The sequence below is a fragment of the Anthonomus grandis genome, chromosome 2 (assembly GCF_022605725.1).
Source record: "Anthonomus grandis grandis chromosome 2, icAntGran1.3, whole genome shotgun sequence".
Classification (NCBI taxonomy): domain Eukaryota; kingdom Metazoa; phylum Arthropoda; class Insecta; order Coleoptera; family Curculionidae; genus Anthonomus; species Anthonomus grandis.
The window spans coordinates 8,796,473-8,809,788 of record NC_065547.1 but is presented as its reverse complement, the minus strand read 5'-3'; the positions used below and the strand labels follow the sequence as shown (position 1 = coordinate 8,809,788).

General features: G+C 33.4%; 1 protein-coding gene across 6 annotated transcripts in view; it reads right to left on the bottom strand.

The window, feature by feature from the left end:
• LOC126750701 (ubiquitin carboxyl-terminal hydrolase puf) overlaps nucleotides 1-13,316 on the bottom strand; it is a 146,370-nt gene that overhangs the window by 92,535 nt on the left and 40,519 nt on the right. For all 6 annotated transcript variants that reach the window (XM_050460397.1, XM_050460392.1, XM_050460393.1 and 3 more), the window contains one exon: nucleotides 1,563-1,720. In XM_050460397.1, the coding sequence (XP_050316354.1) occupies nucleotides 1,563-1,720 (158 nt within the window). The remainder of the gene's footprint in view (nucleotides 1-1,562; nucleotides 1,721-13,316) is intronic.

Here is a 13,316-nt window from a genome sequence, read left to right as displayed (position 1 = left end):
GACATTGTTATAAGACTTATGGAGACATTACCCAAAAAATTAAATTATAAAGTTTTTACAGATAATTGGTTTACGTCGTATAAACTATTATATGAACTTAAGAAGCTGGGAATAATTGCATGTGGAACCTTAAGGATTGTAAGGCTACCTGGATGTCAATTAAAAAATTATGCTGAGTTGAAAAAGGAACGACGTGGTTCATTTGATTTTTGCACAGACGAGCGCGAAAATATCTTTGCCGTCAAATGGTTTGACAATAAAGCAGTACACATCGTTTCTACATTTACAGGCCTATCGATCCCACAACCGCATGCAGTCAAAACATATAACAAATATATGGGTGGTGTTGATTTAAATGACATGCTCGTCTCCTTGTATCGAATCAAAATAGGTGTTAGACGTTATTTACTTGATTTACGACTAATTTACCATCTAATAGACATTTGCATCGTAAATGCATGGCTTTTGTACAGGAGAGACTGTTCAGCAAGAGGTATCAATAAGTTTAAACGACTGGTCACATTCAGAGCCGAAGTTGCACATGCAATGTTACAACAAAATGCACCATTGCGGCGAAGAGGACGGCTATCTGATCCAGTTGAAAATGAACAAACCCATAGATGATGTAAGATTTGATGGATTCTCTCACTGGCAGGAACATATCGAATCCAAACAGAGATGTAAAAATTGCATCAAATCATACACCAGAATTTCCTGTATGAAATGCAAAATGCCCCTTGGTTTGTTAAAGGACTAAAAATTGTTTTGTTAGATTTCATAATCGTTAGTTTTTAATCTTTAGTACCTTTACTACTTTTTCGATACGACTTAAATTAACTAAAATAAACAATTAAAAATTTACATTTGTATTATTTTTCGCCCACTGATTCCAAATGGAGTCATTATTTTTTCCCTACAAAAATAGCACTTTCAAAAAAAAAAACATTTTTACCTTATTTTTTAGCCCATCATTATACAAAAAAATTTTTTTTTTGCAAAAAATAATTTGGGCTTGAAAGGGTTAAGAATGTTTTTTTTGATTTTTGAATATTGCTAACTTTCGTATGCATCTAATTTTCTATTGTTATTAACTGGTTTAAGTAATTTTAAGTTGTCTATCCCTACAAAATGGCCAGTATTTATAACATGTTTAGCCACACTTGACTTTTCAACTCTTCCATATTTCAGATGAGCTACATGTTCTTTAAATCTGACATTAATTAATCTTTTGGTTTATCCTATGTACTTTTTATCACAATCGTTTCAATTAATCTCATAGATCGCAGACTTTTCATTGGTCTTTATTTTATCTTTTAGGTTTCCTAAAAGATTTCTTAACTTGGCCGAACTTTGATAGACCATTCTTAGACCTAAGTCTTTGAAAACCCTAACAAAGCCACTCGTCAAGATAAGATCGAATGGTATTGCAACAAAAGTTTACTTATTTTCATCTTTTTGAAATGTGGTACAAACTTGAAACGTTTTGAAAGTAAAAATAAAGATTTTTGGTTAGTGGTAAAACTGTCTCGTAATTTGATTTTTTATTGCTGTTAACAGTATACCTTTTCGGGCGGATGAGCAATAATTTGTAAATTAAGATTTCGATTTTCGGTCAAATGGGCCAGCTCCTCCTCGCAAGCCGAATCCTCCCCATCGAAATCCGCCATATTTTTTTCCGATTTGTTGCTCATCCTTGAAGAGTAACTTCCCTCTGCATCTCCTAAAATGACATTTTCTAGAAATTATTATTTAAAAAAAGGCCAGAAAAGCATTTGCTTATATTTGTACACATCGCACAAAATTCCTAGATCAAAATATTTGCTTTGTGCATGATTATTCTATCAATAACCAAATACTTGTTAGAAAGAATGAATTTAGAGATCTTGAGGTACAACTTTAATCCAACTTATCAAATATAATCAGCATTATGAAATCACTAAAAAAACTTTACAAACTTCTCGGTTTTATAGTAAAAAACTTAAAATCTATTTAATAGTACAGTCAATCTGTCATCTGAAAATTATAAAATTGTTGTGAAAATTGGCTAAAAGCAAGTAATAAGATACAAAAATTAAATCTGTGCGTAAACAAAAAAGAACTGAATTGAATGGTTTGGTAATAAATTAACTTAAGGCATTTTTACATGATTTTAAGTGTAATAAAAAAAAAACAAGAAATCAATAATTTTATAAACGTAAACCAATTCTTATAATAATTGGAATAAAAAAAAACTTAAAGTAATAATTGCTGAAAATGCCGCCCACCATTCATGATACAGTTATTGTACCTACGCAGCAGATTAAGGTTGACGTGGTTAAAAACTTCAGACATGTTTTGTATTACTTCAGCAGCTGCGGAAATTCTATCCACCAAACCTTTCTCTCCTGATTCGACTGGAGTTTCATAAACGAGACTTTTCATATGCCTCCTAAGAAAAAAAACTGTGTTAAATCTGGGGAGCGCCCTGGCCAGGGCCTCCACGGCCAATCCAGCGATTTCCAAAATTTTCATTTATAAACTCGCGAACAATAAGTGAAAAATGAGCTGGCGCTCCATCATGTTGTGGCCATAAGTTTTGTCGTATATTTAGGGGCAGATCATCTAACAGTTCTGGCAGTACATGTCTTAAAAAAATTAGATAATTGTTATTGGTTAGACGAGGAGGCAACATAATTGGACCAATTAATCGTTCTCTATCAATATGTCGGTCGACATATTGATCGAGAACCTATGTTGATATCCCCTTAAATGAATACAATGTGGGTTTTCCTTAGCACAAAAATGATTATTCTTAGAATTAAAAATGCCTTCTTTCGTAAATATAGCTTCGTCAGTGAAAGTCGCTTATAGCGACGGTGAAGGAACCACGAAAATTACGTCGCTATATCCGACCTTCGTTACATACGACCTGTTTTTTTTTCTAGCAAATTAATAAAAGATAAACTTTACGATAGCCAGAAGAAATAAAATTCGCTATCCAATTTGTTTAAAACAATTTACAAATTCACAGCATTTAACAGATACATATGTATGTATGTAGTATATACACCTTTTCCAGTTTTAAGACTTGAAATAATCTGTGATTTTACTCTGTTTGTTTGTTCGAGTATCATAATAGATGAATTCAATTTTTTTCTCTAAATTATTAACATGGTTTACCAATATTTCGTCCAATGAATAGTTATACAAAATAAACTTTTTAATAGTATTAGTGGCTTGAAGAGCTTCTGCTGCAGATGGAGGTTGAAATTCTTCCCCTTCTGAACCCTCATCTTCGCTTTCCTCTTTGTCCTGAGAGAAGGATAAGATGTCGTCTACAATTTGTTCTTCACTTAGATTGTCGCATACTTCCAAACTATTTTCTGCATGTAAGAACTCGGTCCATTGATCATCTGATAATGCAGCAGACTTTTTTATTACAGCCAGCAGAACCTCATCTTCCTCTTCAAAATTAACATTAATTAATTTAGCCAGTGGAATGTCATCTTCTTCATCAAAGCTATCCTTTCTAACATCCTCACTTTCTACGAAGCCTCCATGTCTAAAACAGTTGCAATTGTTTTTGATGAAACTCTATCCCATGCTTTAGCGATCATTGATACTGCATCTAAAAGGTTAATACAACACTTTTTGCCTTGTTCAGCATTTTCTATGATTTTCATTAAGTGAAACTTTTTAAAATGCACTTTTAATGATCGAATAATCCCTTGGTCGATTGGCTGCAGAACAGAGGGTAGTGTTTGCTGGCAAAAACTCTAGTTTTATGTTTTTTAAATTATCAACTTTCGGATGAGCGGGACAGTTGTCTACTAAAAGTAAAATTTTTTTCTTGGTCTTCACCAACTTTGCATCCCATTCACGAAGAATACTGACAAATAAATCAGAAGTCATCCAGGCCTTTTTGTTGGACTTGTACTCGACAGGTAATGTCTTGATATGTTTGAAACATCGTGGATTTCTCGACTTGCCGATCACAACAAAGTTTAGGTTTATCCGATCCTGTCATATTGGTAGCAACTAAGACTGTAATTCGTTTCTTTGATAAATTTCCGCCGGTACAAGTTTCACCCTTGAATTTTAATGTCTTATCTGGGGTCAGTTTATAAAAAAGTCCTGTCTCGTCGGCATTATATAATTTCGTCATCCTTATATCCTTTTCGTATTTCAGGCCAGACAGTTGTTAACCAGTTTTCACGTACTCCTTGAGGCACACTGGCAGCTTCGCCACTTATTTTCCCAAACACTATTATTTACGTCTTTGACGAAAACGCTTAATCCAACTTTCAGAACATTTAAAGTCCACTTTACCCATAATTCTTCCAAAATCATTTGCAATTGCCTGTAATATTGGACCGCTTATGGGAGTTCCACGACTTCGCTGACTTTTGAACCACTTGAGAAAGGCTTAATCGATATCTGGGTGTTGAGATAACTTGAGTTTTTTCTTGCCTAATAAATTTTCGTTGAACGCTTCTTTAATTTTATCCTTGTTCTTCAAAATTGTGCATACACTTGAGTGAGATAAATCAAATTCAGTAGCTACAGTAGTGTTACTTTCACCAGGTTCAAGTCTTGCGATAATAAGATCTTTTTCTTCAATTGAAAGAACTTTTCTTTTTTTGACACCGAAGCCATTGTACAGGGTGTCCCATTAAGAATGTTCCTCGGCTGTATCTCAGGCCCCAATAATCGTAGAGCGTTGAGAAAAAAAAATTAGTATAAAAGTGGCCCAAAAAAACTAGCTGGAAAATATTTTGAAGTTCATTGGTCAACCGCTAGAGGGCGTTCTAGCTACTTAAAAAGTTTAAAGTCTATGTTTTCCAAAAAACCTTCAATAACTTGCATCCCAAAATATTATCGAAATAATCTACAAAGTATTCCTGACAAAAATGTTTTGACAATCATTTCTGTCAAATGTCAAAAAAAGTGGTGGGGAGAATTTCTATCTTAAATGAGAAAAATCGTAAGAAGTAGGCTTTGGCTGCACCGATTTTTTTAAAACAACTTTTATTTAAAAGCTCTTTTATTGCTTTATTTTTCTATCAAAAAGATATTATTTGAAAATTTTCTTAAAACCCGCTAGGGGGCGTCTACTTCTAACTTACGCTATTCGAATGATTACTTTAAGAAACTCAAATGCAACCATGTGTGTTTTTTTACGGTATTAAGAGCGGAGAACAAAGCTTAATAATTTAGTAAAAACCGCATTTTGATATCACGTCTCTAACTAAAGTTACAAAAAAAAATGTGTTCATTAGAAAGTGAAAACATCAAATATGGTCGTTGAGTTCTATTTACCAGCCGGGTTAAAAAAACTGGTGTCTAAATGAATCTTTGTGTAAAGAAATAATCTTGGTATAACAGCTCTTTATTTATACACAATTCCGGAAGGTGGCGTTTATTTACACTTCTTTATAAAGGAGTTTCAGCTGGAATAAATCTATTCAGTATGGGAAAACTATGCATAGGAACGTTTTAAATTTTTGGACAACGTAGCAACAAATAATACCACATGATGTGCTAAAATAAGTTAAAAGAATAATATTGAAAACAATACAGCAACATATTAGTTGTGTTCATAAAGGAACTAAAAATTAAAGTTTATATAAGACTATCGGTTAGCACTTTATTCGAGTATAAATACATAGGTAATTAAATTATGCCAATTTTAATAATAAGTTGGCTTTGCATTTGTTTAAAAAACAAAAAGGCCGGTGACAACTCTGTGACAGCTGCTTAAAAGTTTTCGGTGGTCCTATAAATTTAGTTATTTATTTCGATCAGAGTTTATTCTTTGACTTTAATTTAAAATGCGTCTGTCTTTGCAAGAGTCGGTAAATGTTATCAAAATTTTTTATGAATGTTTTGAAAATGCTACTATAGCTGCAAGGCTGTATGCTCAACGTTTTCCTCAAAACCGCCGTCTGAGTAGAGGCATATTTCTTCGTTTGGCCCGTCGTTTTCGAACAACAGGTAGTGTAGTCCATCCAACCTACCGTAGACAAGGTCGCAGGAGAACGGAGGAAAACATAATAAATTGTTTGGCCTATGTAGAATTTGATCCGCACTTAAGCATCAGACCTATTTCAGGCGATTTAGGCATACCTGGTTCTGTAGTTCACAGAATTTTGCAGGAACACAGGTATAACACAATTTTTTAAAAATAAGTGCCTAGATACTTACTTAATTTAATCTTTTTTGCATATAGATTTCATCCATTCCATATAGTACTCTACCAGGCATTAAATCTAGAAGACTATGACAGAAGACTAGATTATTGTCGATTTTGTTTTTGATTGAGAATATGTTGCTCGAAAATCCAAATTTTCTCAATGAAATTTTATGGACAGACGAAGCAACGTTCAATAGTGACGGAGGAGTTAACAGACATAATATGCACTATTGGTCTGAAACTAACCCTCATTGGATACGCGAGATCCAGCATCAGGGAAGGTGGAGTGTTAATGTCTGGTGCGGTGTAATAGGATCTCAGGTCCATTTTTATTTGATGAGAGCCTAACTGGAGAACGATATCTTGGATTTTTAAGAAATGAGCTCCCAGCATTATTAGAAAAGGTGCCTCTGATTATAAGAGCCAACATGTTTTTACAACATGACGGATGCCCGGCTCATTTCGCGGTACAAGTGCGAACGTTCCTTAATCAGCGGTACCCTGATCGGTGGATTGGCAGAGGTAGCTTTTTCCCTTGGCCGGCAAGGTAATTTATCGTTATAGAAACATTATTAGATTACATTGCATATACTTGCAGATCGCCAGATTTAACCTGCCTTGACTTTTATTTATGGGGTAGAATAAAAGCCATTGTATTTTCTTCGATTCCTACCGATAGAGAAAATATGAAACAGCGAATAAAGGGCGCTATTTGGAGTTTACCAGCCGCAGAAATAGAGGCAGCCGTGGAATCAACCCGACGAAGAGTTCAAAATTGTATAGAACAAGACGGACGACAATTCGAACACCTCGGCAGGCATTAGATTAGTGTAGGAATTAAAATATTATTATTTTTTATTCCATTTAAAATAAGCAAGATTTTTATCTTTTTTCAGTTTAATCGGTACCAAGTGCCAAAACTATATATTATTTTTTATATTTATTTTTAAAATTACTTTTTATTATATAATAATATTTATTTTTTATTATTTATATATACTATAATATTTTTGTCGTGTTACAATGACGCGTCGACGTTGATAAATATTTAAAACGTTCCTATGCATAGTTTTCCTAGTTTTCCTATAAACATTGATTTATTACCTGATTTATTACCAATGAAACTTCCTGTGTAAAGAAGTGTATAAATAAACGCCACCTTCCGGAATTTCTAAAAAGCTGGTATACCAAGATTGTTTCTCTACATAAAGATTCATTTAGACACCAGTTTTTTTAACCCGGCTGGTAAATAGAACTTAACGACCATATTTGATGTTTTCACTTTCTAATGAACACATTTTTTTTTGTAACTTTAGTTAGAGACGTGATATCAAAATGCGGGTTTTACTAAATTATTAAGCTTTGTTCTCCGCTCTTAATACCGTAAAAAAACACACATGGTTGCATTTGAGTTTCTTAAAATAATCAGCCGAATAGCGTAAGTTAGAAGTAGACGCCCCCTAGCGGGTTTTAGGAAAATTTTCCAATAATATCTTTTTGGTAGAAAAATAAAGCAATAAAAGAGCTTTTAAATAAAAGTTGTTTTAAAAAAATTGGTGCAGCCAAAGCCTACTTCTCACCATTTTTCTCATTTAAGATAGAAATTCTCCCCACCACTTTATTTGACATTTGACAGAAATGGTTGTCAAAATATTTTTGTCAGGAATACTTTGTAGATTATTTCGATAATATTTTGGGATGCAAGTTATTGAAGGTTTTTTGGAAAAAATAGACTTTAAACTTTTTAAGTAGCTAGAACGCCCTCTAGCGGTTGACCAATGAACTTCAAAATATTTTCCAGCTATTTTTTTTGGGCCACTTTTATACTAATTTTTTTTTCTCAACACTCTACGATTATTGGGGCCTGAGATACAACCGAGGAACATTCTTAATGGGACACCCTGTACAATGTTTGTAATCACAAAAACACAATCAAAGCACATACGAAGGTAAAACAACAATAAAAAGCAACTTCAACCCTTTGTAGGAACTGTTAATCCACACTGGACAAGAATAAACTACGCACAATACGTTTACGTCTATCATGCAGATGTTCAGAAATAGGGTATTCCCCGAAAAAAATTCCTGCATTTCACCGCGGCGAGTCGAAATGAAGTCGTTAAAAGCGTCACTATAACCGACGACGCTATAGCCGGACTTTTTTACTATTGAAAATATAGAAATCCAACCAAGATAGGGGCGTTTGGTCGTTACATGCGACATTTCGTTATAAGCGACGTCGTTATTGGCGACTTTCACTGTATTTTGGAAATTAAGGTTCTTCTATACAACCGTCAAAAAACCACTTGCAAAAATTTACGCGGGCATAAAATCATTTGGTCCCAATGATTGTGCTTTTTGCAGGTGGTAGGGCCGAAGAAGCTGTTCATGAACATCCATGGCATCAGCTACTGCTCGAGTACTTATAGATGGGTTATCTTCAAATCGTTGAAGAACTTCTTCCTCGAAGCCCGGGGTCCGGATATTCCTTTACGCACCATTATCTGGTCGTTTTATATTTACGGAGCCAGTCTCTCTGAGCCGTTAATTGACCATTTCAAAAAGTGTGTGAGCTAGAAGTCGCCTTTGGGGCAACCGCTCTTTATATAATTGAGCAGCAGCTCTACCATAGCATCGAACTTCCCCATAAATTAATAGCGTATCGGCATATTCAGCATGATAAAAAGGGAATTAATATCGTGTAGAATCGGTGACTAACAATTAATGTTATTCCATTTGCCGAAACGCGATAGTAATAGGATGCATCCTAAAATACAAGTCTTTTTACGAGTTGTGGCTTGTTTCTCGTCTAGGACTGTATTAATAAAATTTAATTGAATCTATTTATGGTTGATTTTAATAAATTTTAAACGTGAAATTTTAGAGGCGTTAAAAGAATTTTTGATATGGTAGATATAAATTTAAGTAATTTTCAAAATTGATTGCACAGTATTGTGGGACGTCCAGCAGAAAGTTAGAAGTTCAGTCCTGATAAATTCTCAAACCTTGTTAACATGCACTATCGCTTTTCGGCAACTGAACTTCAGCATTATTAATAGAATAATTAATTCTGGTGCTGTATCTTAATTTACTATTAGTCAATTTTTACAAAAACGGTGATATTTAGCGATTTTTGCTGACAGCACCTTTTTTATGCTCCTATGCAAAAAATATAGGAGCATCATAATCTGATACCCAAATGGGCAGGGTTTCCACGCCCCTCTTAAAATTATTTTTGTTTAGTAGGTTAAACGTACTAACAATACTTTATGTCCCAAAATTGGCTGAGGTAGCTAAAGTACTTCCAAAGCTATAAAACAAAAACTGGTTTTTATAGGTTATCTTCAAAGGCATTTCCGGACCCATGTTCATATGAACTTTTTTATGTTTTCTATCAACCCTAGAAGTTTGTAACATGGTCAACGGAAGATCCTGTATATAAACAGAATTATTATACAAAACAGAATTTTTGATTGTACTATAAAAAAAAATTATTTTTATTTAAGTTGACATATAGACAGGTTTTTTCAATTTTCTTAAAACCCCACTCTTGTGACTTATATCCTTTCACAAATAAGCGATTCAATTAACGTATTAGTATGATAAAGTGAGTTTTGATTGAGTCTGGTTACGTTGAGTCAGTTGTAGGTTAGGAGCCTTTGGAAAATAGTTTTTGATCTTAAGCAAGCTCGCTTAATTTATGGTCAAAGAAGGAAACTTGAACAACTTTATTGAACCATTTATTGCAAGTTTTAAGAGTACATTCATGTGTAGAATTTACAGTTGACCAATGTTACAACCTAAAAACTCATTTTTGTCGAATCAATTTACAATTACGATTGGGAAGCAGAATGCGACTGTAACGGGTAAAAACGCAGTTTTGGAAGTTTGTAGGCAGTGTGAATTGATTCTTTCTAATATACTTATTGGTGCAACAATTTTTCCCTAAATTTATTTATGTGAGAATCCCAGGATAATGTGCCGTCAAGATACAGACATATCATTAGTTGTGGATTCACTGCAAATCGATTACTGATCAGCATGACGATTCGACTATGTTTAAGCTAAATTTATATGATTTAAGCCATTTTTGTATTTTATACAGATTATAACTTATGTTTTTTCTTTACTGCATGATAAGGACAGTAATTTTACTGAGTACATTCACTTTCAAATTAAGTTAGTACACATTCTATCTATCAAATAATAAAAATTAAGAAATTAAAAGAAATATAGCAAATCTTAAATCAGGCAAAGCTCCAGGACACGACGACACAAAGACTACAATACTAAAAAACGGTGTTTATAAAATATCTCCAATTTTAACTCACCTAATTAACCACATATATTCAAAACAGGAATATGTCCTCTACATTTTAAGCAAGGTCAAATAAAGCCTATACATAAATCTGTCAACTGCTTAGAAACCAAAAATTACCGACCACTCTTACATCATCCTTAAGTAAAATCTTTGGACAAGCACTTAACGACGGAATCATAAACTATTTGGAAAAATATAATATTTTATCAAAAAAACAACGTCACTAGCCTCACAAATTTATGACAGTATTGATAATAGCCCTCCTTAGGAATATTTATAGATCGGGCGAAGGCTTTTGATACTGTAAGCCACGAATACTTACTCCAAAAGATCTATAGGATCGGCTCTCGTGGTTTTGCTTACGAATTATTAAAAAATTATTAAGTATACTCATATCATAGTAAAATTATTAAGTATACTCATGTGTAGAATTCACAGTTGACCAATATTACAACCTAAAAACTCATTTTTGTCGAATCAATTTAAAATTACGATTGGGAAGCAGAATGTGACTGTAACGGGTAAAAACGCAGTTTTGGAAGTTTGTAGGCAGTGTGAATTGATTCTTTCTAATATACCTATTGGTGCAACAATTTTTCCTAAATTTATTTATGTGAGAATCCCAGGATAATGTGCCGTCAAGATACAGACATATCATTAGTTGTGGATTCACTACAAATCGATTACTGATCAGCATGACGATTCGACTATGTTTAAGCTAAATTTATATGATTTAAGGCATTTTTGGTATTTTATAAGTTATGTTTTTTTTTCTTGCATGATAAGGACAGTTATTTTACTAAGTGCATTAACTTTCAAATTAATTTAGTACACACATTCTATCAAATATCAAAAATTAAGAAATTAAAAAAAAAAGAGCAAATCTTAAATTAGGCAAAGCTCCAGGACACGACGACATAAACGCTAAAATACTAAAAAACTGTGTCTATATAATTTCTTCAATTTTAACTCACCTAATTAACCACATATATTCAAAACAGGAATATGTCCTCAACATTTTAAGCAAGGTCAAAATAATAAAGCCTATACATAAATCTGGCGACTGTTTAGAAACCAAAAATTACCGACCACTCTTACATCATCCTTGAGTAAAATCTTTGAACAAGCACTTAACAACCGAATCATAAACTATTTGGAAAAATATAATATTTTATCAACAAAACAATTCGGCTTTAAGAAAAAAAACATTAACAGAAAATGCAATAACGTCACTAACCTCACAAATTTATGACAGTATTGATAACAAATAGCCCTCCTTAGGAATATTTATAGATCTGGCGAAGGCTTTTGATACTGTAAGCCACGAATACTTACTCCAAAAGATCTATAGGATCGGCTCTCGTGGTTTTGCTTACGAATTATTAAAAAATTATTAAACTGATCGAATCCAAATATAAAAAAAATTATGATGAAATAAGTGATGAAAAATCAACGTTTTTTGAGGTACCACAAGGTACAATTATTTCTTCCACTCTTTTTAAAATCTATATAAATGATCTGTTACTACTTTCCCTAAATCGAGAAATAATTGCGTTGCCGACGATTGTGCCATTTTTGTCCAAGGAAACATTCTTTATTTATTTATTTTATATTATTATATCGTATTATTTATTGAAAACTGTACTTTAGCAATAAATATATTTGTACATTTACATATACAAGGAACAATTTCGGCTCTAACTCTGATAGTTCTCCTCTTACTCTTAACTCTACTTCAGCTGATGCCTTGGTTAATTCTTCTTTTTTAGGGTAGGCAACTTTGACGCATGCATTTCTATTATGCTTTTGAATATTTAATCACTGCGCGGTAAATCTGATGATTTGTATATACTTTTAGACAGTTTAAATTTTCCAAACATTGTCTTACTTACTGAGCACTGGTTGAGAAATGAGGAACCAATTTCCCTTCCTGGCTACTCTGTAGCTTCCAAATTCTGTAGGGCTGGCCTTGGATATGGTGGCACTGTGGCTCTTGTGCATCAATGTTTTTGCGACGGCTTTGTTGGTTTTGGCGATTTTGATGATCTTAGTGTCGAAAAGGAGTTTGAATTATCAATTGTTTATTCTGGTAAAGCCAATTATTATATTGTGTGTATGTATCGTTACCCAAATAGTAGTATAAGTACTTTTTTAAATAGGCTTGAACAATTCCTTTTATAATTTTCTCCTAAAAATACTATAATTCTTGCTGGCGATCTTAATATAGATTTTGAAGATGGGGAGAATAGGGCTACATTGGATTTAATTAATTTGCTTTCCTCTTATAATATTTCTATGCATGTTAACAGCCCTACGCGTGTAACAGGTACCACATCAACAACCATTGACTATGTTGCCTCCAATATACAGGAGAATGTAATTTGTAATGTATTTGATCCAGCTTTGTCTGATCATAATGCCATCCTGGCTCAGGTGCCATTCAGAAAAAGATACAAATCCAGAGGTTTGGGTAGAATTTACAGCACAAGGAACTTCCGGTCTTTTGAGGCAGGATGTCGGTCTTTTAATTGGGACTCAATATTTTGTGAGCAGGATGCTCTTGCTTCATTTCACGCATCTCTTTCAAAGTTAGTTGATAGATACTTTCCCGTTCACCCATTAAAAAATCGATTTAGGGACCGGAAAAGATGGTTAACTCCTGGTATTCGCATTTCCGGTCGTAATCTTAGATTTTTTGGTATTTTAAAAAAGTTCTACCGGATAAATAATTTTGTATTGTCGCTATTCTCGAGATATCGAAAAGTTTACCGGAAAGTTGTGTGTGAGGCGAAAAGACTCTATTATTCCAAACGTTTGAAATAT